This window comes from Ceratosolen solmsi, unplaced genomic scaffold, assembly GCF_000503995.2.
Source record: "Ceratosolen solmsi marchali unplaced genomic scaffold, CerSol_1.0 scaffold47, whole genome shotgun sequence".
NCBI lineage: Eukaryota > Metazoa > Arthropoda > Insecta > Hymenoptera > Agaonidae > Ceratosolen > Ceratosolen solmsi.
The window spans coordinates 7,010,885-7,035,680 of NW_011948419.1; the positions used below are offsets into that span (position 1 = coordinate 7,010,885).

At 23.6% G+C, this 24,796-nt stretch overlaps 1 protein-coding gene across 1 annotated transcript in view; it reads left to right on the forward strand.

The window, feature by feature from the left end:
- LOC105360626 (cadherin EGF LAG seven-pass G-type receptor 1) overlaps positions 1-24,796 on the forward strand; it is a 106,663-nt gene that overhangs the window by 80,417 nt on the left and 1,450 nt on the right. The window contains exons 3-5 of the mRNA XM_011497581.1: positions 16,235-16,494; positions 24,091-24,192; positions 24,362-24,548. Of these exons, the coding sequence (XP_011495883.1) occupies positions 16,235-16,494; positions 24,091-24,192; positions 24,362-24,548 (549 nt within the window). The remainder of the gene's footprint in view (positions 1-16,234; positions 16,495-24,090; positions 24,193-24,361; positions 24,549-24,796) is intronic.

Here is a 24,796-nt window from a genome sequence, read left to right on the forward strand (position 1 = left end):
TGTGGTGCAATAGTAGTTAGGTATACTCAACTTTCCGGCACAGATGTACTTCAGTCACTCGTGCAGTTTTTTCGAAACTAATTCGCACGAAAGGCGCATTTGACCTATTTCACGCAATGTGTTACTTTTTCTCTGTTTTGTAAGGAAAGCTTGAAGAACAGACGCCATCATTTTTATGTTTTATATTTTTTATTTGCTTGTGGTATATTTTTATTTAGCTATGCTTGGCAGCATAAGTAATTGTCAATTTTACAATTAAAATGTAAACTATAATGTTGTGCTTTTTTTAAGACTTTTATAATTTAACGCGAAATGTATTCAAACATTTAACTATGTAAAATTTTCCTTATATCGTATAAAATAAAGAACATTTCATTTTTTTTCAGTTTATGCACAGTAATTAATAACTAAAAATTTGTATAAGTTCTTTAATATATTTGTTTTCATTATATTCATATTTAAAACTTTCAATTTTTTCATTTAGTCTAGATCGATCTATTCTGTATAAAATTTGTATTTTCAAAAGAAAAACTAAACTTACTGTTCGGCATATTATAAAAGAAAATTCTGTCTACGGTGATTAATTAAATTAAATTCCGTTACTTTCTTAATTAGCTTAGTTTAAGAAGATATTTCTTGAAATATTAATAAGTTTCTTTCTGATTATTATTAAGAGTACATTTATAAAAATATTCAAAGCACTCACCATTATTTAAAATAATAAAAATATGTTATAATAGTATTATTGATTGAAATATTTTCTGTTAAATAAATAAGTAATATTTTTTATAAATGAAATAAAAATATATTGTAAACTATACAGATAAATAGAAAGGTATTTATAGTCTTAAAACTCAAATTTATTGAAAGATTCAAAATAAATTTCAAAAAATGAAAAATATTATTTTGCATTTTCGTCATTGGAATGTATTAAAAACTTTATAAAATCATTAATAAATTAAAATGAACTAATAAGAAAAAAAATTAGTTATGTCGTATTTATCTATTATTTCATTGTTAGACTAATACAAGTTCTCAAGCAATAATATTTAATTGAAAGCTATCGCCGTTTTCCACAATGAAGTAGGTTACCATCAAGAGAATTTCTCGTTATCTACTTCATTAAATCTTTTCAAAAATTTTTATATTGAGAAGCTTTTTTAAAATTTTCAGATTCAATTAGAAATTTGTCAGGAAACTATTTTATATTAAAATACCTATTCCTTAACGTAATAAACGTTATAAATATAAAAAACATAGTTATATATTTACATTTGCACTTATTTATCAATCAGTTATACAACAAAAATAATAATTAATGGAAATTTTGAACATTTGACTTTTAGCTTCGCATAAGCATATCTGATTAAACTACTTTCTTATTTTATGGTGCAGTGTCAAATTGAAATAAACGAGCTAGAAGAAGAAAGCTTAAATAGAAGGGGGTATAAGCGAGGAGGGAATAACTGGATAAAGAGAAGGTTTACAGGAGATATATGAAAATTTATAGAGGTTGGTTGAGTCACACTCAGTACGGAAATATTCCAGACTAACACGTCCATCTAAATACTAAGATAAAAATGGATCGAGCGAGCAAAAGAAAGGATTGTATGTATGAAATACTTAGTTTAGTGAGCTCAGGATTGTCTTTTCCCTACCGACGAATTCCGTGCATAGATAGATCAGCGATGCGCACATGCACATACAACTCCTATAAGCGTATACGTAAAGTCGACATCGTGTAATTCCGTCTAAGTTGCATGAATTTGAATAACGTGTATGCATAGGTAAGAAGGAAGTATGTTGTACGTGTTTAGCTTGGCGAAATTATACGTATATATATGTGTATGGAAGAATGTGGATATACGTGGTATATAGATAACATGCATTGAAAGTTAAAATAAAAAAAAAATATTTATTATGAATCATTACACATGCATTTTTCTAGAGTATATCAATGGTTTTTCGTAGAAAAAAACTCGGATGCGCTTTTATATGTACTTAAATTCTTGTGCATTTATTACTGATAGCTTAAGTCTCCAGAATTGAAATGATTAATTTTAATTGCTGTATTTTAAAAATATTTTTTTATTTACACGTATATTTAATTGTCGAAGCTAATTAGTTTTTAGAATTTTTATACTACTCCATTCTGATAGTAAATCATGAGTATTCCTTTTTATGTAATATTTCAAAATCTTTTCCCACATTTTGCGTATGCCCGTACGTATGAAAATATATAGCATTAGATATTCACAATAAATTTACAACTATGAAGATACTATAAGTAATATTTCACTGCTAAGAATAGTTTGATTCTTCTACCAAAATAAGTGTGAGTATTGCAGGCATAAAGTAACGTAACAATCATCGTACTTTAAATTAAATATCAATTATAATCACTGATATCTTATAAACTGTTTATTCAGAATACATATATATATAATATAATAAAATGTAATGTTATACTTAAGCTAAAAATTTTATATAACTATTTTGGTTTTATTTTTATTGTTAATTCTTAATATAATTCCAATAATATAAAATAATAATATAAAATTACATTAAAATTATATTAAAATTTTTGAAATGAAGCAAAATTTCGAGATTGAAGTTCAAATTTTCAATAACTTTTTATTTCACGTAATAACAAGAATTAAATCTAATAAGAAAATATACTTATAAAAATAATATAATTCATAATATAAAATAATAATATAGCAGAATATTTATTATTATAATATTTGTTAGAACATTGATTATTTTTCCAATTTATTATTATCTATAATAAAAATAGGCAAGGCAATACAACTAAAAATAATAAGCACAATATATTCCAAGTATTCTTAATTATAATTTTTAAAGTAAATATACCTCGGTATATATAAAATCTAACATTATAATATTTTTACAAAAAGGGATTAAAAAATGTAACCCAAAGCAAAGAAAAATAATTGGAATCATCAAGTCCTTTAATAAACCACGGATTGTGGACAATACCAAAAAGATAATTAGATAAAAGTCACGATTTAACTATGTCGACTTAAGCGTAAATTTAATTTTAACGTTTCACTTTATATAGAAAAAAAGTTATCGTCCATTATTATTATCTTATACTACACAATTTAATTGAAATTAAAATTCATAAATAAAACAAATAAAATTATAATATTATTTGTTTATATATTTGTCATATACGTATGGTAATTCTTTAAGTGCATATTCACGTTTACGCACGTTGTTCTCTCCCATGGATGTAGCCTTGTCTCCGCTAGCGCTAATACATAAATATATATATATATATATATATATATATATATACATGCATATATGTAAATGAATCAATATTCATCATTTAAAAAATATTTAAAAAACTAATTTATTTAGTTGAATATTTTAAATAATTGCGTATGGTATAAGAAATAATTTTAATAATAATTGTGGGAAAAAGAATATTATGAAAATTCAAAATAACAAATACAAATACTATGTTTTAAACATTATAAGATTGATATAAAATTTATTTTCGTTTGTAATATACTTTTTGTTCATAGTCGTTCTTAAAAGTATAGAAATTTAATATACTTTTAAATATAGATTTATAAAAAATCATACATAAATAGTTTAATACTTAATGTGTGATATTAATATAGTGAATAAATCTATTATAAATATTTTTAAAAATATTTACAAAAGAAAAACATAGGATATATTTAGTTTACATGGATTGAAAAAATGAAAAAATATCAAATAGAAGATAAAATATTTTTGTTCTGTACATAATTACGTTAATTAAAATTATCTAATTATAATTATAAATGAAAATAAAAAAGGAATATACAAAAATTACCAGCGAAAGCATGTAACGAAAAATTTTTGTAAGTGACAAAAACTCAAGATAAAAGCTCCACCTAAAGTAATAGTTGACAGAAATAGATTATTACTTTACATATTTAATGAGTTCCATGAAAAACATCGATATCTTCCATTAACGAGGAAATAAGCGATAAAAATCTTTATACCACTTATAAAATGAAAAATATTTAGAATGAGGGCTATAATTATTCGAGGAATTTTTAAGAAAATTCCATAAGAATACAATGATCTATAATCATTTCAACTTATTGAAATACAATAAAAGTGTGTTTTACCCGTTTCAATCTATTATCTATATTATTGTAGCGTAATCAGTACCTTATTGCAATATATATATATATATATACATATATATACGAAAATTCCGGCAATCTTGTCTGTCTTTGAGCCTATCAAAAATTATATAAATAATAACTTAGCTCTTAATTTAATTTAATTAATCAGCCGTTACGTCAATTTTTAAGCCAGATTGATTATATATATATATATATGTATATCTTGGGATATGGTTATCAATTCAACCATTTTCTTAGTCTCCACCTACCAAAAGCCGCTATTTATGTGTATATGAACTGCCTCTTCCTGGGCTAGTAGGTCAATGGGTATGACCTTCATTGCCAATTCCTACACATGTGGTAGAAACACGCGATACGAAGAGCTGCTCTTTGCTTAATTGCGGTTGCGCATTTCCGATATTTCTCATACCGTAGCACATAAAATCATATAATCTATTTGTAGAGTATGATAAATATCATCCGACAATATTCGTCACCATCGAAGCAAGAAAATCTACTGGCCACCTCATCTTATTCTACTTATCATCCAAAATTTATCGTTATGATTAGAATATATAAAAGTAAAATTTTTAATATATTACCACGGCTAAAAATGTTTGTCACTAAACAGTAAAACTTATCTATTAAAAATTTCTTTTGTATTAAATAATTTAGCAAATTTTAATTATTTTTTTTTTGTTTACTTTTTATTATGTAAATGTTGCACGTATTATTTTCTTATATATTTCATCCAAAATATTATGTCATGCTCGTGAAAATATTATCATTTATTTTGAATGTTTCTAGATTGACCCACAGAAAACTCAAAGATTTGCAATAATGAAGAGTCAAGCATTAAGTGATAGTTTTCACTTAACATCTTTTACAGTATGTTATACAAATTATCATACTGTGTTATAAAATGACTATAAAGTGTTATTTGTTTAATATTATTTGTAAATTTATAAAAAACCATATTTTATACACTAACAATAACATTAAATAATATAATAATTACATAATTTTTTTTTAAAGACTTATTAAACATTATTATATTTTTTCATTAGAAATATAAATTTATAATAAAAATATTAATCATTAATTTGATTTAAAATGCTAATTAAAAAAAAATCAATATTTTATATAATACCTAATTATTTTACAAAAAATTACAGCATGATTTGAAAATAGTTTATTTTCATACGGAAAAATTTTTTATTATAATTTAAGTAACCTTGTGCATAAACAATGTATTTAAAAATCTAAAATCTAAACGAAAATGATATTTTCGTTTTTAATAAAGTTTTAATTTATTAATTTCTGAAATTTTTACTTTGAAATCAGCATTGCATTAAACATTTGTACGAGCTTTCTCATTTAAATGATAATTAATATGTATTAAATATTATTACTGAAATACGATACCCGTATTGTAAATTAAATTCCTAAAATTATAGAGAACTTTGTTAAGCAAATATGTATTGTATTGAAAATTTCTTGAAATACAACGTGTAAAATGCATAAATATATTCAGAAAAATAGAGTGCTTTAAAATAGTATTATATATTTATATCTTCTCAGGTCTCATTATTATAAATAAAAGATATAATGCATAAATACAATGGAGTATACTGGCGTATGGAATATATAGGCGTATCCTAATTATAGGATATACCAGTCTAGACATAAAAGTTCCACAAATAGAGATTATATAAATATCGTCACACATTTAAGTACATATAATGTAAAAGCACTAGAACGATAGTGAATTAAAATCGTCCATAAATGCATAATAATCACAAACTTAAGCTGGAACATTGGAATTTTCCAAATAGACTGAAGGTACTTAAAAATCAATAGAGAAGTTACAATAAGAAATAAGTAGAAGATGAGCAAACATTAAAACGAAAAACGGTTCTTTTTTCTTTTTCGATTTGGCCTTGATATTTTACTTGATCTTTTTCGGCACGATATATTTTACCAATTCCGTAAAAAACGACTAACTATTACAAATACGAGTAGAAATATGTTTGATATGGATTGAGATATTTGGCCACTTGACCTTCGGTGCCCGAGTTGAAGTGACCGTATTGCTATTTATCCATTCGCCTAGCAAATAAGACATATCGATAAATAAAATTATGAACATATTTACTATATTTCCATATATACAACTTTATCATTCTCTCCCCTCGCCTCTTTGTCTATGCTTTTCCCTATATCTTCTCTTCCTATTTTCTCTTTCAAGTATTTTTTAATAGCAATATGAGTAATAGTAATATAATGTAAATAGTAAGGATAATATAAATAGTCAAGTAATCGAGTTTGAATTTTCTAAGCAATTTAATGATTATTCAAAGTCTCGCGATAAATCAGTATCGCCAGTAATATAAAATTTCCTTGAAATGCACAGAGGGACGGCGTAATAGTGGATATTTACAAAAATATTAATAACCTAAATTTAAATAATGTTTTAAAATCTATTAAATAAAAAAACATACTTGATCATCTAAATTGATGCAAATTCTTAGATATACAATATAACGCGAAATATAAATTAATTCGATAGATTACAGAATATTATAATTAGCGACAATTTTTAATGAAGAATTGAGTAGACACTATTATAAATAAGAAATTATTTTTCCCAATTTTAATAACAGATTAAGTCAACAAATATTTTTTATGTTTTTGATTGAATAATTTTGTAATTCTTTTAAATACATATGATACGATTAATCACCGCCAACGGAATCGATGAGGCTGTATTACTGCAATCCAACGCAAACTCGTTAAGAACAAATGCAAAACTAAGCATTCAAAATTAAAGCTGCGCTCCCCCAGTGTAATTAGAACTTTTTTATTAAAATAATACTAAATAAACGAAGAAAAATAAATGTTGTTTCTGTGTATATTACAAATTACATATTGATGTAATTTTAAATCAATTTTAGAACACTCATTTTTATCAAAATAAATTTATTAAATTATTTTATTAAAATTTCTTGATTTATAAAATTTATTTATTCCTACATTATTAAATTTCTTATGTATTATTCATGGTGATTTTCACTATTTTTTAAACATTCATAAGGAATATATTAAATTAAATATACAAATATATAAAATTTGAATATAATTACTAAAAAAATATTCTGTTATTGTTAAAAAAATTATATCTGTTATTTTTACTTATAAATTATGTTTATTGTACCTTTTGTCACATTCGCACAAAATTTAACTATTTAATTTACTTATCGGTTGCAAGAATAATTTACTTTTAAAATATTTAGATAGATTTTTTAGAACTATTTACAATTTCTGTTTAAAATAATAGAATTATCGTATCAATAAAAAATAACTTTTTTATGTTGATTTTTGAACAAATGAATTTTTTTATATTGATTTTTGAACAAATGAATTTTTTTATATTGATTATTGAATAAATGAAGTATAATTTGAAAGCATTATTGAATTACGAATACCAAAATAACCTATATTTTCTTCACCTTGTACTAACAAGGGCCGATATTGATGAGTTGAACTCGTATAACTAGACTATTTTTGTTAGTTTTCCAAGGAAGAAGAGTACAAACTTAGATAGATGGAAATTCATTATATTTTTTATGGCATGTGTCACTCTCCATTTGAAATTTCATTCATTTATTAAAATTGTAATTATTACTAAAAAAATGTAAGCGATAATAAAAGAAATATTAGATGTTTAAAATTTTCAATATTAATCATTAAATAACTCTTATTCTTTATTCAGTACTTTGTAATTCAATAATAATTATATGGATTTTATTGACTATCTTACTACTAGTAAAAATAATAATATTATGATTAAAGTGCTTTCAAACAGAATATCAATTAGATGTATTAGTTTGTAAATTCAATTCTTGAATTTAAAGAATTATAATTTAATTAATCTAATTTTAAAAAATCCTAAAATTCTATAAAAATCAATTTTATGATTACTATTATTGGAATTATAGAATGTCAAATCGGATCTTTTAATTAAATTCTGTAAACTTTGAGTAAATTAAAATTTATTCAAAGACGTGAAAATATGAAAAACTAAATAACAATCTATTACTAAATCAATACAAATAAACTAAATTGTACCAAGCATTTTGTAAACTAATAATAAGGGGGGGAGGGGCGAAAATAATAAGAAAACAATTGTTTTATTTATGAATCAGCAACAGAATTCTAGTTTTATCGATTCAACGCTCATGCAAATACACGGTGGCAAGAAATTTGTACTTACATTGCTCTATTTTTTATAACATTTATACTCATGAATATTTTAATGATAACTCGCAAAATGATGACTCCCTTTTGTTGACATTTATTCCTTGCAAGCAGTATGTAGAGTCATAAATATTGATAATTGCATGTATCCACGTATATCCAGTACTCAATATATCGTAAAAGCATTGCTCCTTTTCAGCAATTAAACCGAGCTTTGTCACCACAAACTGTTTGCATTTTTATCCCTGTAAGTACAAAGCTTTACATATATGTCCATTGTTACTTTATACTTGATAGGTTTCTATTACAAGAGTGTAATAATTGATAATTGACGCGTCACTTAAATGCCTATTTTATTTGACAATTTTAATGAAACGTGGTGATGTTCAAGTTGGCATACGCTTTTATTCTCAAGTACTGACTAGATATCGGTGATAACTTATTAAAGTTAGTGTATGAATTCAATGGCTTTTGCATCTAATACTTATTCTACTATAGTAAAAATCTTTGAAATGTTAAAAAGACAAAAACTTTAAATTACTATAAATAAATTTTGGATATATATATATTGGCCGTATAATTCAGAATCATAAAATACTGATCGTACTGATAAGATTTTATGATTATTGCCGTGACTAAAATTTAGTAAAACTCTTATAATATTTATACTTTTATAATAAAATATAATAAAGTAAATATTATAATATTAATTTACAATACTTTCTAATTAATATTTACCGTTACTTATAAATTATTTTGACATAAGTTACAGAATGTCTTTTATATATATACGCAATATATATACATATACATATATATATATACAGAATATATATACATATACATATATATATATACAGAATATATATACATATACATATATATATATATACAGAATATATATATATATATTATATACAGAAACTTATATATATACACAGAAATCATACGTCGCATAATATATGTAATTATTTTGTTACGGAAAAGTAATGTAAACAATTTAAATATTTATCCTTAATGTTAATTAATATTAAAGATTTATATAAATACGAGACGACGATTCTATAGCAATGTTCTTTTATTTGACGTTTATATTTCTGTAAAGACATACAGAATAGCTTTGTTAAAAAGTATAAGAATTTATAACAAAGAATTAATAATCTTTGGTCTCAGTATCTATCAACATTGAGTACTTTAGTAGCTGTATTATAATCATTTCAACTTATGTTGTAGAACTTTGTAATACTGCAAATTGAATGATAAAATTATTTTATTTTTAGATAAAAATAATTTTTTATTAATTTTTATAAATTGTGATCTTCCTCTTTTTAAATATTTGATTTTAATATTATTTATTCTATTTAATTTTTAAAATTATTATATTATATTTTGTGTTTGTTGGATTAACATCACAATTTTTATGGATAAAAAATACTATTATGCTTTCAATTAAATGAATTAAAAAAAATAAATAAATTTAAAAATAAAATTATTTATTTCAATTATCAATTATTAAGTATTCATTTTCTCTTCACTTATTAGTAGTTACATTATTGGTAGTAGATCCATTACTAACAAATTACATAAAAATGTATTTATTCGTCATGTATATATTATATAAATACATAAAATATATAATAATTTGCATTTACATTGTTATACTACTACATTATAAAAAGATCGGTTATATAAACATATATAAACATTGTATACCTGTATGTATAGTATGGACTTAATTCTAATTTTCATATTAATGTGTAATTCTTGACATTGATTTATATTTAAATCTATATTTTATAAATATATTATAAGATTTTTTCATCATTTTCTTTCTTATCTTGTTTCAGTGAGATTTCAAAACAAATAATGAATTTATTTATTGCTTTTAACTATTTTACTGATAATTACTTTGATTCACCATTAATTGAGTTAATAATTTTTATTTAAAAATCTTTTATAATAATCAGCTTATTATATATATATATATATATATATATATATTTGTCTTTTCTTTTCTTTATTTATTTTTATGAAAAAAATAACCGAAAATATAATTTCACCAAATTTCTACTTAACAACTTTTTTCACATAAAACAATTACCTTGAACTTACACTTTAAATAAATGTGAATATATATTATGCATATAATCTAATATTTGCAGATAATATAATGTGATTGTCGATATCGTTTAAAGTCAATAAACATAATATCAAAACTAGTTGTCAATATGTATTCGTCACTTTTAAATAAACATTTGTATAAGAAAGTATTAATAAGGTATAAAATAATATTAATATTAAATAAAAATAATTTTGAATTAATACAACATTTATTAATTATATGAAAAGGACTTCATTTAAATTTATAATATTTTAAATATTTTATAATTATCTTCGGAAATTAAAGGAATATTTAAAAAGTAAACAGTTTAATTATTATGGTAAAATTATTTGTAATCGAAATGCATATTTAATATTTTATTAATAATTTATTTAAATAGGAATTAAAATTAATTCGTAATTTTTTTACTAAAATATTTACACTATTTTGGTATATTAATAATAATAGTTTTCTTTATTACGAGGCAACAAATTTCTTGAGCCAGACAGTAATAATAAACTTTTTACAGAGATCCTATATACTTTATTTAAGATAATAGAATTATAATCCACTATTTTTAAATTCTAAATTAATAAGACAAAAATATTCTTAAATTATTACATTTCATTAATATATATATTTATATTTGTTTGATTTATAATTATAGTAATTAATAGCAATTTTTCATACATTTAATTTTAAAATCGTTAATGATACAATTGTACTATGATTAATAGTATAAAGTGATTGAATATGATGATTTAATATTCTTCATTATATTGTTAATCAAAATTGATGATATGAAAATTGTTGATTTACATCTGTATATTTTATAAAAAAATAATTGTTTATTGTAAATTATTTAATAAAATTCAAATATTTTTTGTTTAATTTGTAATCATATTTTGGATCAAATTATATTTAAGAAACTAATCAAAAGAATTTATTCATAATTCATGAACCTTAATTAATTATAATAGAAATCAAGTTTTTTATAATATTTTTAAATAATGAAAGTGAAATTTATATTTATATAAAAAAATCTTATCTGTTAAGATATATACTGCGTATAAAAAAGTAATGCGCAAGAATTTTTTATTCTTAGAAATAGTTCAAGTATTAAATAGTGTGCAAATTTATTAGATATCTATTTATATTTCATAAAAATTATTATTTTTTCTTTTCATACTGTTCAGGATTGAACTACCTATCAAAAAAAATTTATTGTCTGTTATAATACGATTCTGATACATTATATTTAGATTAAAGCGCAATATTTAAATTATACGTTACGAAAAATTCACTAGAAATTTAAGCCGCATACTTTGTCCGCATAGCGACAAAAGAATCTCCTCGAACGTACTAAAGCTTGCTTCCAGAGAATTCTCCAGAGCCCCCAAGAATTTACAACACTAAATGTACGCAATCGTATATACGAAGCAACGAATGGAGAAGGAAATCAGTCTTGTTGAATAAATCAAGTGAAATTAGTGTCAGTCATATCAGTGAAAGTTGAACTCATGTGAGGGAATCCGTGCAATGTATATTCATTTGTTTATATTGATTATTCTATTATTGCTGGCCAGCTACCGGTGCGTCCTCCGCAACGTGATGATAGTCAGACTGCATTGAGGACGACAACATAGACTGGCATTTCCAGCAAATTTATAGTATACATGTAGTATATATACTACATGTACTTTTCGCGGCCCACGTCTACACTATCGGTTAGGCCCTTGCAACTTGATTCTTATCAGACCGCTAAATAGGGCGCCGATACTGACTAGTGGTCCCCACAAAATCATTACTGTGGCACTGCGATTATTTTATCGGTCACGCCGCAACGAGTTGGTTCTGATCAAACCACAAAGGACGGCGTCGACAATCCGTAATAGTCCCCACTACCTTCACGAGTCGAATCTTGCTCAGTAAAATCTATCGCCGATTCAAATGCCTAAGCAGTCGCGAGCCGGACAATGCTCAGTACAATTCTAGCGCCGATTCAAGCGACTAGGCATTCACGAGCCGAACAACGAGCCTCTAATTTTATCACCGAATCGAACGTCAAGTATTCGCGAGCCGAACAACGCGCCGTAAAACTGATTACCATCAAGGAAGTCGCAAGCCCAACGGGGCTGTCCGAAAAGTCATGGTCGAATCTAATGTTTAATGATTCTCGAACTGGAGAGACTCCTTTAATTTAGGGACTAAAGCACGTGCCCAGTACTCCCAATTTACCTTTTTAGACTTGCACTCCCAGATGACGTTCCAACTTAATGGCTAACTGCCTAATTACTGCAAACTCAACAATTCTCACTACAATCAGTAACACCAACATCACTGTAACAACTGCTTAAATAAAGATCACGAAAAGCAATTGTGTTTACTTTGAATTAATGCATTAATCTTTCACTCATACCCCCCCCCCCATCACCATTAAACCGATGGTACGGTCTAATCCATCCACTGTGATCTGTGATCAGACTAGTGGCTGGAATTTCAAACACATATATTAAAAAATATATTTTTATACATTTAGTTAAATTATATAGCATTATTGTGCTTAAAGGTAACTTCATTTAACTCTGTAGGGACCTTCTTTAAACATATATTAATCGAAAATTCTAAATATAACTTTTGTCCACAATAATTTTTTTTAAATACTACAAAATTACTAAATTTTGAATTGTGTATTACAATCATTTACGTCTACGCTGAACTAAGTATTATAACGTTAAGCCTTTCGACTCCAAGAATTTCATCCGATACAGCAAAATTGTTTTTTGAGTTGCTTATACAAAATAACATATTTTATTTAAAAAATCTTTTCAAAAAATGTGAAAACAAACTGAATTTGTAGCCAAAAATCAAATAAGGTATCGTGTAAACAATCCGAAGTTAATATATATATCCGTTAATATATCCAATAATATTAACCTGTATTGATAAATATATACATTTGCGCATGTACATATGTAATTATGAAACAGAACATTAAATGATACTCTAATGAAAGTAAACCGTGATTGTATTGTTACTATGGCCATCGATATTGAATAAATTGCGATAACCGTACATATCTTTTCATTATTAAATTTAACTTCAAGGTATATTAAGAATCAACATTATCCTCTATTCACCTTTCGAATCGTATTTTTCATTGTCCAAGACCATTTGCGAGGTCAAATAAAACTGCTATTTCGAGAGTTTTATCCCCGTTCCAGTCCTCTACTGTAACTTTTACGGCTCAATTCACGACTACGATCTCCTGCACATCTCGCCTAGTTATATATCTACACTGGTGAAAAAGCGCGAAAAATCTCACAACTGACATATACAGCAAGTATAAAAACTTGAACCGGCCATCGTTAAAGATATAATCAGTCCACTTCCGATATATATTTTAACTATGTTTACGTAACGCTTCCCAACCTGCACGTAGACGATCAATATTTGTGTGTTTGTGTGTATGCGTGCGTATGTGTGTATTTGCTACTATCACAATAATACTATTTATTTTTTAATAATGGTTAATCATAATAGTAAATCAATAATTTTTAATATTTTTACTCTAACGAGTAATGAAAATATACAAATTGTATTTTAGATATAGTCAAAATTTTATTACAAATCTGTGGAAAAAGAATTCATCGATATAGTTTGAAAAATATCCAAGGAAAACAAAATAAAGCTCTGAGGAAGGATAAAGGACAAAATCCAGCACAGTTATTTGAATAAAAAGTTGGCATGATTGAAAAGATTTATTAAGATAATGACCAATTTTAAAGATTCAATTAGATAAATGTTTCTAATTTGAATATATCGGATACATAATTTTTTATTGCAAGCAAAAACTTATACTTTTGAGAATTTATTTTATAAGAAAAGTTTTAATAGTACATTTCAACTGATATTTGATAAATTATGCTTCTAATTTTAATACATAGTACATAATAATTATTATTTTCTATTGATTGTAGATACATAATGTTTTTCAATATTCTAATATTAATAATTAACTTACTTCACAATAGAAAATACAGTTTGTTAAAGTTATAATTATAAAATCTTAAATGAGATATAGAAATATGAGTTCATTATTATGTTAAAAGACATGCTTTATTAATTCAACATTTATATTTTAAAAGCTTTATGTTAATTAATTTAAAATTTCTTAGAAATAAATATGAAACATAATTCTAATATGAAATTAAAATAAAATTTTTTAATATATTTAACAATATAGATAGATATTTTTATATTACCCTTCGAATTAACTGTATATTTCTTAATACATTTGAATTCATTCACAGTCATTGGTAATGAAAAAAAAGGCATCGAATAGAGTTTAAAAAATTTATTTTCTCATAATCTCATAATCTCTATAATTTCTCATGATTTTATCGGCATCATTTATCCAAAATTTTCTGCTGTTTAAGGTCGTGATTTTTTTATTTTCCGCATTTTTGAATACAGATTCTTTTCATTCTACTTTCATATTTCTTATCATTAAAAAAAATTATAATTATATGCAGAAAACTTTTTCAACTATTTGAATTTTCTTTAAATCAATACATAAATAGATTATAAATAAGTGGAATAAACAAATAATTTAATTAATTATATTAATTTTTTCATCTTTTAAGTATTCAAAAATATTTTTTATCTTTAATAAAGAAATTAGTATATACATTTTTTTTATTATTTTATATATTTTCGTATTTACAAAATTTTTTCTCTTGTAAATAAACACTTAGTAATTTATACGTAAGAATTTTCAAAGAGGTGCAATGAAAAGTGAAAATAAGGATGTTGGGTTCTTTTATATATATCTTATTATTGTAATAAAAACACTGCAATTAATAAAAATAGTAAAATATATCTTTATCATAAAAATGTATCTTACGTGCTTTCTTCGATTTTCTATCTTCGGGATATTATGAAGTTCTATTATACAAAAACAGTTGAACCGAGTCCGAAACAATATTCAATAGCAAGATTTGAAATTTTCATTATCGAAGTTTTCATTATTTTAAAATATTTCATTTTCTTATTTCTAATACACTAAATTAAAACATATTAAATAGTGATATAATAATTATAATATTATAATATAATAATTTTATTATTATGTGATTATTAAGTATCTTACATTATTTAGTACATTGTACAACTTATCAAAATCAATTCTTAAACCTTGGGAAAAAAATCATCACCATAATAATTATTTCACAAAACTAACCTTAAATAATATGTAAATATAAAATAGAAAATTAATTTTTCTAAATTATTATATTTGAATGTTGCATTCGAAAAGTAATTAAACTAGAAAATATATAACCTATTATAATATTACTTTACTTGCGAATATTTTGAAAAATAATTTATTTTATGCATTCTAATAATTTAATAATTAATGCTATTAACTCGCGATTGAATACGTGTTTGAAAATTAAAAAATTAATGAATCATCTATGCATATTTTATTAAATAATTTAATTGAATGATCTAATTCATTGACTACGGAAACCATAAAGAAAGTTTAAATAAAAATGACTTGCTTGGTAAAGTGAATTATTTTTTTAGTACTTATAAGCTCATTCTCGCTAATAGAAAATTAACAATATTAACAATGAAATAGAAATTCACTTAGTATGTTCAGCTAAATCCGCATAATAAAATCGATCACTATTTAATGAACGATAATCGTGGCTTTATGTTCCAGGATCCAGAATTATGCATCTCGCTAGGCATGAGTCTGCAGTACCTCCGGATCTCGGTGGTCTGCTGGTTGGCAGCGATGTGTCATCACCTATACGCGACCGTCGCGTCAATTCCCAACCGCGACGACCCTCCGACTTACTTGAAATACAGTGTATTTGCCTGGGGCGCACCCCTTCTCAGCCTTGGTAGCGCCACGCTTCTACAGATGCACGAAACTAATAACATCTGGAAAGTCGATGATCTTATGCCCTTAAATTGCTGGTAACCTAGAGTCTTATAAACGATGGGTGTTGTAGTGTAACGCTCGAATGGAAATATGGCGAAATTTTTGGAAATATTTTTTAAAAAATTATAATTTCTAATAGTGCGAGAGTACTTCACAGAGTTATTTTACTTTTTTGGATAATAATGAGAAACAAAATCTTTTTTCAATTTATTACGGCACTTAAATGTTGTTAAAAATTAGTTTAATATGTATTTATCGATAAAAAATAAAAAATCAATTATTGCAGTTTTGGAAAAATACTTTTATTTTCATTTTCATTTTGCTATACAGCTTAAAACATTAAACAAAAAATATAACAGAAGCCATGATAATTACGACGCATTTATTTTCATATTTTTAATTTATTTTCATTTATACAAAACCTGTGCAAAACCCATTATATTTATTGATGCAATTACCTTGGCATTCGGGATAAATAATACGTATATGTATTTATACTCTTATAATAACGAGAAGTTGATTAAAATTTTAATGTATAGTTTCTTATTAATATTTTATAAAAATTATAAATTAATAATTATCTGTCTTTATTTTATATAAAATATATCCGCTAACTCGAAAAATCTTTAACTGTATTTTTATTACGAAGAGTGACAACTACACACAATTGTTCCTCGTCTCGTCAATTACTGTGCCCCTTTTCAACAAGCTTGCAATCTTAACTTCACGTGTTTTAAGCACATCAAAAGGTGAGATCTAAGATTGCTTCGCACTATTCAATAAAAAATAACTAACGTTGATTACTTTATAACTTTAGTATTTGTAACGAAAATATTTTATTGAAAAATGTTGAATAATATAATTTAATAATATAAATGGTAATAAATAATAATAATAATAATAATAATAAAGTAACAGTTACAATTAATTATTTAGGTAACCTATTTTTTGAAAAATCAGCAAAGATTAATTATGAGAAAATTCTTTATTTCAAGTAAATAATTATATTTTGGCAAGTATCTGTAAATACCTTGAAAATATATTTATATTTTAAAAAACATATGAAATACAAAAAACACTGTGCATAAAGTATACAGAACCCAATAAGTGAATTGTGTAACTGTTATAATCGTCAGTAATTGATCGAAGAATTCCTCTTTATTTTAATTAATATTTTAAGCTTTTTCTTTTAATTGTTACCAAAGATATGTAATATAAAAGAATAAAATAAAAATTAATTACTTCCAAAAAATATTATACAATATAATGTAGAGATCGTATCAAAATAAGTAAAAAAGAATCCTAGATTCTATAAAAAATGTTTAGCTATTTTTATATTGTAACATTTTAATGATTGTAAATTATCTTAATTAAATTAAATTAATATGAAAAATGATTAATATGAAAATAAAATGAAAATTAATATGAAACTACTGACATTTTAATTTTTAATAAAAAAAAGTTAATACTACCTATGCTTTCATGTAAAAATTTTGTGCAAAGTAATTTAACTGTGCATATCAAATTTTAAAATTTTAATAAAGAAAGTTCTAAAGCATAAATATCCAAATTATTTTTCTACGGTTATTTTTACAAAACATCAAAGGGCTGTATTCAAAAGATTGATTAAATTATTAAAAAGTATATTTATTATTCTAAATAGATAAAAAGCTCATATTATTTTGTATTAATGTACAGGATTTTCACAATTTCAAAGAGTATAATTAAAATTTTTTATTTTATATATTTATTTAATTATTCTTTTTTGTAAAATTAATATTACTTTGCCATAAATTAATTTAATATAGATTAATTTTAAAATTATTTTAAAATCAGTTCAGTATATAGTTTTTTTTATGATGTTAATTCTATTAATTACGATATAGAAAGTTATTAGCTGTAATATAAATTTCAAATTAATAAAATCATATTTGATTCATTCCATATTATTTTCAAAACTTCAATTACTAAAATAAGATTTACTTTATAATGAGAGACTTCTGTTACGCAATAACTTTTTGGTACAAAATTAAGCTTTTATTTCCAGTGAAACGAGTTATTTATTAATATGTGAAACTTAATAATTTATGAAATCCTGGATACATTCAATTTTAAAATATAAAAATATAAATATTATGAAATTATTAAAAAAATTTGTTTTTAATATTTTTCAGATTTGAAATAAAATTGTAATTAAATATACTTTGTATAATTCAACTTGTGTTGTGAATATATTCACATAGCAAGAATTTTAAACCACATTAGTCTGAATAACTTAATCAGATATTATTTTAAGCTGACCGCATTAATTAATTGAAATTGTCATTGTTCAAAGTAAGTAATTTAAAAAGAACCTTATCTAATACAAATAGAATAATAATTGTTTTAATAATACTAATTTTTCGCATATTAATAAATAAATATCATACGCATGTGTGCAGTTTTATATTTTATTTACGTAATTAATTGGATACATGATTGGAATATAGGTAGATCATAGTGGAAGAATATGTAATTTGACTGATTTTAACTTGACAATAATGAAAACGTGAACATGTGATTTCTCTATAACTGCATGATTTGTAAACAAGTTACTCAACCTATACATAATGCACCGCAAGTATGACGATGATTAGTAATAAGTTCGTATCTTATAAAATATCAAATCTATCATTCTGTAATTTATTTAAAAATATATTAATTTCCATTTTACTTCCAAAATCTATTTCATTCCCTTTTTTAGTAACTTCTTAAGATAATACCTGCATCTCTGTAATATCTAGTTTTCTTATACAATTTTTTACTTTTGTTATTTTTATTACTTATATATTATTATATAAGTAAGGTACTATATACTCCTAAGGTACTATATATACTCCTCATAAATTTTTCTTAATTGCCCATTTTTTATTACTTTTTATAAATTGGAGCATACAAAAATAAATACCAATATCATTTATACAATAGTCTTAATTATTTTTCAATAATAGTTTGATCATGAATAATAAAAGACACTTAGATATTATTATTAATTAATGTGATGATATTGATGTTTAATTATTATTTCTTTAACAAAAAATACGACATACATCAATTTTAAACATTTTCAGCCACTCTTTATAATTACAAATTTATAATTACAACTTTTTTCAAGTTTTATTATAACGTTAATAAATTTTTTATACAATAAACTTTATATAAGAAAATTATTTTGCTTCTTCAATGATTTGAAAATATTTTGTACATTAAAACATTTTACTGAAAATAGCTTTTTCATTTTCAAAAATACAAGAAAATAATTAATTGTCTAAGTTCATCAGTTATTATGGTAAATAGTTTAATCTTTGCTGTTACTCATTCATTAATTTTCTTAATAAATAAAATTGTTAAAATGAATAATTAAAGTCATTTATTAAGTCAAGAAATGTAAAAGTAATGAATACTAGATATTATATTTAATTTATATATTGATTTTTATAAATGAAAACCATATATAAATAAATAAATGTCAAAACTAATTTTAGCACAAATTTTCATATAAATAATAATATAGTAGTAATAATTAAAAAATTTTCAAGTATTATTACAAGAGTATTATACTACAATATAATATTATCATATGAAAAGATTATTGGTCGATCAGAGTAATACATTGATGAAATTCTCATAGAACCCAAAATAAATAGATTTTTAAAAATAAAATGTTACTTTATATTTTTACCTACAAACTTGTTTTGTAATGGAATTCGGGTAGCTATCGATAAATCCAATTTGAAACTTTTACCATTTTCGACGGAGACTCCTATTTCGAAGGAATTTGTCTTTCGATTCTCTTCTGTATTCGATAGGTTTCGTCTCTACTTTTCAATCTTTTGTCGTGTATAACTTCTAAAGATCGTACTTTTTTTAATCTTATTGAGAAGTTTCACTATATTCATACTTTTCATTCATTTTCTGTCTTCTATTTAGTTTTTTTAAGTTTATTTGACCTATGAATTACTATGTGGAAGATATCAACGGTACGAGTACAGGCAACAAATAAACGTAGCCGATATAAATTATGAATGTATATAATTCCGAGAAGATATTAATAAAAATATTAATATATAAAATAAATGTAAAGATTTAACGTATTATTAACTAACGTAATATAGAACTGATAAAAAATATATATAATTGCTAAAGCGACAAAATGTTATTACATTACTTTAGTATACTGAATTTAACTTCTATCTTACTTATATCTTATCCATATCGAATGCAATAAATAAATAATGTATAATAATAATTACAATCATTGAATGAATAATAGACAGATAAAGTATTCTAAAATGTTATAATTATTATTATATTCATATTTACTGTGCGATTTGCAGTATCATCAGTCCGATATTTTTATGGAAATTTTTTTAAATTTTTTACCAAGTTTCTGAACTTTAAGTGGAAACAAATAATCGAAATAATAGAAAAATGACTAAAAGCTTTTAAGATACATTACTAGTATTCATTTTTTCGCTTTATACTTCTTTACTCTTTTCAGATTTTATATTTGATTCCTGAAAAAAGTATCTTTACTATAACAGTACAAAAATTACACCTAACTGTTTGTGAATATTTCAACTGTAAACCCCGAAGAGAGAGGGAGAAGGAGAGGGAGAGGGAGAGAGAGAGAGAGAGAGAGAGAGAGAGAGAGAATGAGAGAATAATTCTAACGTAAACATTATAAAATATGTAACTTAATATGAACTTTAAATAAGTTTTAAAAAATTACTCGATTTAACTAATAACTTAAAAATGTTTTAACTAAAAATGTGTGCATTGATTTGGCCAAATTTTTAAATGTAATCTTGCTTATATTCACTAACTTAATGTATATTTTTACTGAATATATATTATCAAGCACAAATGTATAACGCATACTTTAAATTTAGATTTTTCTAACTTATTGATTCTAGTAAAATGAGAACATAGTTCAGACATTATTTCAAAATTGCAACATGAGAATATTTTAAAGGAAAAACTGTACGTTAAATAATAAAAATTAAATTTTTAAATTAAATATTTAACTATTCTTATAATAAATAAACATATATTTTTATATAAGTCTGTGAATTTAAAAATCACTAAATGAAAATACTCTTAGTATGATGAAACATTTACAATCAAAAAGCAAAATACAGAAAAATTTCAATCAACTAGTTGAAAAAGATTCTGATTGAATCTTGTTATACAATGTAAATGAATTTCTTTTCATACTCCTTTTAGTTTCATTAAATTAAGCAGTGCCTTGATTGACAAAAAGAAAATTAAATCAAATACTGCAGGAGATATTGATCAAATTTGGAAAGATTTTCTGTAAATTTAATAATTAAATACAATTAATAAAATTTGTAATCATAAAAAATATTCATTTAGATTTACTTATAGTAACATTATAGTTATTTTTAAATATATATACTTAAAAATCTTTATGAAATGACTATACTACTATAATAAATTTCCCTACCATTTTCTTCTACTCATACTTATTTATTAAATATATAAAAAAAATATTTCTTAATAAATACTTAATGTTTATTAATATAAAAGTATGAAACTAAATGTAATAAATTTTGAAATTAAACTCATAATGCAAAAATGTAAAACTTGTAAAAATAAAAATAACATTTATGTAAATAAATTTCCAATTTGACATAATAATAAATGTACAGAATAATACTGTACAAAATAAGTCACAATAAATTTTAAATTCATATAATAGAATCAGTATTTATTTTTCACAACTAAATATATTTATGAAACAAAGTTACAGTAATTTTTTATATAATAGAATATGCAAAACCGATATTGTACACTCGCATTCATATAAAAATTACGATATTATACTTATCAATGTGTTAAAAGCTCATACATACTATAATATTTAAAAGCAGTTATTCAAAGTACTAACGAATTTAAAAAAATGATAGAAAATATGTCATGTTTATTTTCCAAAGTAGCAATTGAAACTGCATTATTTAATGCCAATATTTGTAAAAATTGATATGTTCTCTGAATATCTGAAAATTTTCAGTTACCAATACACCTCATTCTCTTTATCATCGATAACAAGCAAAACTTCTTTATAAATGTAAATGGTGACTCAAAAGTAGTTTACTTTTAGCAATTTTACAATGATCATTAAAATTTAATGTACACATAAAAGAAAGTTTATATGAAAAATATTAATATAATAAACAAGTTAAAACTGAAATAATATATTCTTGTAATGCAAGTTTCAGAACATATAAACTTCTATATTGATAATAAGATTTAAAAATAACAACTTAATTAAGTATGAAAGATGAAAAATAGATATGTTTGTTTTTTCTAATTTTTTCAAAATTAGATATGTTTATAATAATTAATTGAATTATCATATAAAAAAATATTAATTATAAATAAAAAATACCATAATTATACCATTTTAATTAACGCAACAATACTTTTCAAACAGTATTTATACGGTACTGGTGATAAAATATATATTTACTGATAACTAAAATAAATCTCTCCTTTCAATAGTCTAATAAAAAAAAATAATTTAAGTCATATAAGCATACATTGGGCAGTACTTTCATAGTTAAATATTTACGCAAAATTTTTCCTTGGTTACTTAATTAATATATATTAATAGTACTTGAAAGCTGATGGAAATTGGCTTACGTGTTTTTGAAAAATGAATGGTACATAGTATAAACTAAGTAGTATTTCCTTTAATACTTTATATTACTATTTTTTAAATCAGTAGGCTCTTAATAATACTGAAACAAATATATTCAATTGATACACTAATATAAAATAAATAATTGCGAAAATGAAAACATAAAAAAGAAGATTTTGGATTTATGAATTATATTATGAAAATATTAATCTATAATAATAATAATAAATAATACAAATTAAATAAGCTAATTTAAATCTAAATGTCTTTAATTATAACAATATATTAAAAATCTTGAAGCTCAATCAAATATTCAAAAATACGTTTATTTTCAAAATAACTTAATTGATCAACAATTATTTTATGACAATCAATGAAAATAATAATTTACTATTATTGCTTATCATTGGATGAAATAATTAAGTGCGCGTTATTTTTATACTAAAATAAGTTCTAGTTATAACACCTAATTCATTTTATCTTTGCCTGAATAATAATATTTTTATATTGTACATTTAAGAATCTGCATGAAATATTGTCTTTTAGTCAAATAATAATATGAATAGTATAGCAAATAAAGATCATTTTTATTTAAAATATTTTAAATGAATATTTATATGAATAAAATAAACACATACTTCGTACGCAAGTGAACATTAAAATTGTATTTGAATATTAAACAAATTTGATTCGACATGATTCTTATATATATTTCAAGACTATAATTTTTAACTTAAATGAACACTTTTGTACCTCATAACCAAGTATCAACATTTATAAAATAACTAAATAATTATTATACGTATAAGTGAAAATTTGTGATAAATATGTTGGGACAACCATACACTTAATATGTTTTTATATTCCCATCATCTATTTCTTGTGCCAAAGAGCTTGTAAAATCACAAATCTTTTTATTTTCTGTCAGGTTCCTGGGGGCCAAGGCAACCGTATACGCTTTCGGTATACCAGTAATAATGTTGCTCTTCTCATCAGGCTATTATCTGCTTAAAGCAGCCATCGTAGCCAGGTAAGTAGCCACCAAAAGTTCTCGCTTCTTTATACCTCTCTCGGTCAAAGGCCATATACTCCTTTAACGTGTATTAGGCTTTGCCCAGACATCCGCTCCTCTCACCTGCATAATTCCAAACAAGCTCACCGAAATCCTTTAACATTTGTCCGAAAAACGAAAAATATAGATACACATGCAGTATGCAACTGGAAATAAAGCAGCGAGAGAAAATGAAGAGGAGGCGAGCGCTACAGCTTATGCTCTTCTTAAAAGTGAGCCTTATCATCGGGTTAGTGGCCGGATGTGGGGTTGCCTCGCGGGTTTGGAAGGTGCCGTTCTTGTGGGCAGTCTTCTGCACTGGACATTCGCTCCAGGTTAGCTTGCTCTCTAATTCAATATTATTATTATTCAGAATTAAGGGCTATACAAAGAAGGCTATTCTTGGATGTAGTTCAATAGTCAATCGCTGATTTCGCATAAATATTAATTTTTTAATTATCCGTTGACAATTAAAATTTACAAATGTAGAAATTAATAAGCTATAGATTTAAGGCCGCTCGGAAATTTATATAGATTTATATTTAACTACTATTTAATACAAATAATCTTTAAAATTTTTTTA